The 4,725-nt window shown below is 40.5% G+C and overlaps 1 protein-coding gene across 2 annotated transcripts; it reads right to left on the bottom strand.

Moving 5' to 3' along the window:
- Positions 1-275: 275 nt before the first annotated feature.
- LOC123746800 (uncharacterized) lies at positions 276-4,114 on the bottom strand. 2 transcript variants are annotated; one of them, XM_045728553.2, is made up of 3 exons: positions 3,960-4,114; positions 1,209-2,055; positions 276-1,028 (listed from the first exon to the last, which is right to left on the bottom strand). In XM_045728553.2, coding segments are annotated over exons 1-3 (1,236 nt in total). In that variant the 5' UTR covers positions 3,961-4,114; the 3' UTR covers positions 276-640. The 2 variants fall into 2 exon arrangements, with proteins under 2 accessions (XP_045584509.2, XP_069175559.1); XM_069319458.1 differs by having other exon boundaries at positions 1,209-1,750; positions 3,960-4,066.
- Positions 4,115-4,725: the final 611 nt, after the last annotated feature.

The following is a 4,725-nucleotide window of genomic DNA, read 5'->3' as shown; positions in this document are numbered from 1 at the left end:
CCAATTATATACAACCTGGACCATCTTTACCACATACAATACTGGCGGCGGCGGCAGCAGCAGCAGCAGGCAAGACCGATGTCACTGCACAGTTGCCATTTAGAGCATTTATTTGCCTAGTCCAAAATATTTGTCCAGACAGAAGTTGTCAAGACATTAGACGAGCGAGGACGTAACAGGAGCCATATTTTAAGCCCCTCATACTGTGAAGATCAATTTCTCAATTTGATAATTTTAACTAAATGTTGAGGCAACTGACTTTAGTATAATAAAACTTTCTATTAATTTTATAATTGCAACATTAATACCGTTTATTGATTTAACATTTGGCATAAAAGAACAGTGGGGGAATCTAGTACCTTCTGAACAAGTGACATTGACAGTAAATATTTTGTTTAGGTTTATATACACAAGATGACTTTAGATCTCAGATTGTCAAGTTGATCATGTCATTTGGTACTCTATTAACGTAACTAATACTACCTAAATACACTTTTGGCAGGTCCTGGAGCAAAGGGTTCTTCATAGGCACTGATATTTCAGGATCCGTGTCCACACATTGCCACAGGCAGCTACAAGGCCGAATTCATTAGGTGCAAGTAAATTCCGTGAGATTTCTTCACTGGGCAACACTAAGACGTTATCGCTCTTGCTCAATTAGTTCACCATACAAAGCGAGGAACCGAGTTCGAAAATGTTTACTTCCCCCCATCCAGCCCGGGGAACTGGGGCTCTCCCTCATCAACAACGCCACCGTCATGGACCCATACAGCACACCGTACTCCATCTTGCTCCTGTACTCTTGATGGAGCTCTTCCAGGGTGAAAAGCATGCCCAAACCTCCGGACTCCATCACACCTCTGAAGGTGTCGTAGTAAGAGGAGAGGTAGTTCCGCCAGTTGGTCTTCCTGTTGTCGCCGTGAAGACTGGTGTAGAGGAGGTAGTTTATGTCGGTGGCTGGGGAAGCCAGACGGTTCAGCTGGAGGTCAAGGAGCATCACTTCAACCGGCTCTCCATCTTTATTGTACCTGGAATTATGAAGTAAAACTAGCTAGTGACAGTAGAACAAGTTTGTATACCTCATTGTAAGAATATGTTCGGAACCATGCCGTAAAATGAAGTGCATTAAAGTCTCTTACAAGTTTAATCTCAAAATTTAAAGTCAAAATACATCTACAAAGTGTAGGATGAACTAAAACTTTGCCTACCTGAATTGTAGGTTGTTAACCCAGCAGTCGCCATGACATATTACATCAAACTTAGTTTGTCTGACCAGAAAGCTCTTTGCAAGATCAAGGGGCTTGTTCTTGTGCATATCCAACCATCGCCTCGCCACCTCACAGCCGCCATCTTTGGCCAAAAAGGCCTCCGCCTCCACTAGACTTACCGAGCACTTAGAATTCTGCTCCGCCTCTTCGTCTTCCTTTAAAGTGGTCCAGTCTTCATTAATGTACTTGAAAGCGAGAGCCAGGCCTTTCTCGCTGTCAGGTTCTTCATGCAAGATTTGCATCTTTGCTTTCAGCAGCAGAGAGGCAGCGTGGAGTCGGGCCAGCTCCTGCAGGACCAGTTTTGTATGGGCCTCATCGAGGCCCACCTTGCAGTCTTTAAACACTTCAAAGCCCAGATCTCTGAGGTCCTCTAAGAAGATCATCTCTTTGTTCTCTTCTAATGATGTGTAGAACCACTTTGGCATTCTCAAGTTATGGTGCCCCAAGGAAGTCAGCTCCGAGTTGAGTTTCGGAAGGATTTCCTGAAAAAATTCATTTTCTTTCTTCATCATTTTTAAAGGAAACTCTGCCACTTGGGCCATTTTAGATCTTGGAGGGCATATTTTTACCACATAAGACACTTTGCTTGTCTCCCCCATCAATGAGAACTGGACTTTGACGCTGGTAACTGAAGAAGAAAAGTTGTCACCCTTCTCAGCAAGGTCTTTAATTTGCCAGAAGTTTAGTACGGCCTCGCTGCCCTTGTCCGCCTTCAGGGCCTCCTTCACATGATCCTCCCTGATGTTGTACTGCGGTTTGGCAGCGCCCTCGCCTCCTGCATAAGCCACTGTCAAACATACATCGTTAATATTTTAGCACTAACTTTTCGAGATCTTTCGGCTTCTGTGCGATAATCATTACACATTGAAATCACCCTTCATTAAGAAGTATTACATAAAGTCAATAGCACAACTATTATTTCACGATGTTCTACGAGGGTAGCTGGTAAAGGTTATGGATCCTAATCCCGCCAGTTCCACCCTCGTCCTTCCCATCTCCCTTTTCCTCTAACAGGCAGACTCATATTGATATACATGCAAAAGCAACAATCTTTTCCAGCCTTTCCACCGATGAATCCCTTATCTATTACCTCTCCCAAATTTGCTACCCACCTTATTTTTTAATTAAATTACCGAAACGACTGTATGGGGTCTATAATGCGATTAATATATTAGAGGCAACTTTCGTATCACCATGAAAATCTAAAGTACGTTTCAAACAAATTTAAGCAATATTAAAATTATGGTAAAGTCAATTAAATTTTTAGTTTAAAAATAAAATAACATTAAATTTATATATAGAACTAACTGTACCCGGCCACGCGTTCCTGAGGCATGCTCTTCTAAGCCACAGCAACCCTCCCCTGTCCCCTCCCCTGATCCTCCACACCATTCTTCCCTCGTCCTTCCAACCATTCCCAGGCCCCTCGTCCTCCCTACAAATTCCCCACTCCCTCGTCCGATGCCTTTCCAAATGATCTATGCTCCCATCACTGAAAAATAAGACTAACAGTAAGAAAACTAAATGAAAACCAATGAAAAAAAAATTGCTCACAATGAACAGTATAGTAAACAAAACCAGCTCTTAACAACGCAATGTAAAATTAAAAAAAATGAAGATTGAGAAATATGAAAATTCTATTTATCAAGGCAATTTGAAACATTGAAATGGAATCTTAATATTTAGAATATCGTATGTTGCTTTTACATTCAACGGATGGTGCCGTTTAGGAAAAAAGCATGTTTTTACCCGTCACCGGTGTAGCATGTATAAAGCATGTATATAAACAAGCTCGTAGGCGAATGAAAGTTCTCAAAATTTCAAAGTAATCGGTGAAGAGCTTTCGGAGACTAGCGATTTTAAACACACATTTTTATTTATATAGATGTAGAGTAAAATTCGCGACCTCTTGCATACAACACCAGATTCAGATTCCGCAATACAGTATTAATTTTTTTTAGCGACTAAATACTCTAAAATGAAAATATATTTTTACACATTTTAGAGATGGTCAAGACTTACACGTCTACAAGAAACTGCAAGAATTATGTACTACTTAGGTTCACTGCATCAGTCACAGGGCTACCTGGATCAAGGTAATTATTAATATTTCAATAAAAGAGAATTTATTTACAGAACCAAATTGTCAATGAATTATCCGTGACAGTTCAATGCCATTTACTCATCTTTGTCTATTCCTCAATTTTCTTAATTTCACTCTTATTTCATACTCTTAGTCAACCTGATATTTCTGATAGAGTAATATTTGCCAGCAATATTCGTAGGCCGTGAAAATACTTTAATGTCTACAACATAATTGGGGTATATTTTCAGGTTTAATACGGGCCAACACAAACTTTCAGTTCCTACTATATGCCTTTAGTTACTTTTGCAACAGATACGTGCAGAGTATTTAGTCTGCTTGTCGACGGGCCAGTAGGTAAACCCCCCATCAGAAATTTTGATGAAGTAATACCCTTCAACAGAAGGGACTTTAGTGAACTAGTCATGTTATGTGGCTGAACTTTGAAAACCACATCACGTACCGGGGCAGAAGTTTACTAATCAAAGTCATTACAGTGTACCGCCGGAACACAACCTCAGTGATGAACCATGTTCCAATAAACAAAAATTAGAGAACAGGTTGTAAACAGCCGTATGACACGCGTTGTGAGAACCACTTCAACTTACTTTAGCTATTCGAGAACGCCTTAAAGGAGGAACACAACTCAAGACGTAGCCCACCAGCCAGTAACGCGAACCTCAAACTGCGCCCAGTACCAGGCGACCTGTTCTCACGTCAGTTCGTTCAATCGCCGGTCGTCACCTACGACGCATTCATAAATTTTAACGTATTGATTTCAAAATAATAAATATTATTTGTTCTCATATATAAATTAGTATTATTAATTATAAAATTTCTAGGTATAGTTAGGCATAGGCTCGGTTAGATTGGGTTCTCTTGACGGTTATTAGTATTTAAAGTACATGCGTGAACCATTTACGGAGTAGCGATTCGAACAGAAATCGTCAGCTAACCAACCCGTCCTCGACTCAAGTCCATTACATTCAGCGGTCAACCCCACAGACGCATTCATAAATTTTAACATGCTGTTCATTCAAAACTGGAATTTTCTCAAGTATAAATTAATATTATAATATATTAGCATATTGTGTATATATAGGCATAGGATAGGTTAGGTCAGGTGGTTAGGTTCTGTTGGCGATTATTTGTATTTTTAGTACGTGGGTGAAGCATTTATAGCGTTGTGATTCGAACAAAATTCGTCAGTGAAGCACTTGTTCCGGATATGTTCGAACGTCAGCAGTTGTGAGTCGTGTGTAAAGCGCTTTTCATTCATAAACAGGGGGTTTGGCGGGGGCATGGAATCACTTTTGGATCTTTGTTTGGAGGACGGGCTGAGCTAACAGCCCGTCTTATAAACAAAGACCCAAA

This window comes from Procambarus clarkii, chromosome 93, assembly GCF_040958095.1.
Source record: "Procambarus clarkii isolate CNS0578487 chromosome 93, FALCON_Pclarkii_2.0, whole genome shotgun sequence".
In the NCBI taxonomy this organism is placed as follows: Eukaryota; Metazoa; Arthropoda; class Malacostraca; order Decapoda; family Cambaridae; genus Procambarus; species Procambarus clarkii.
Note: the sequence above shows the minus strand (reverse complement) of the source record. Positions and strands in the feature narration are given on the sequence as shown.

Coding starts and splice junctions, on each gene's coding strand:
- LOC123746800 (XM_045728553.2), bottom strand. Junction 1,029..1,208: donor GTTAACAACCTACAATTCAG/GTAGGCAAAGTT, acceptor TCATAATTCCAG/GTACAATAAAGATGGAGAGC.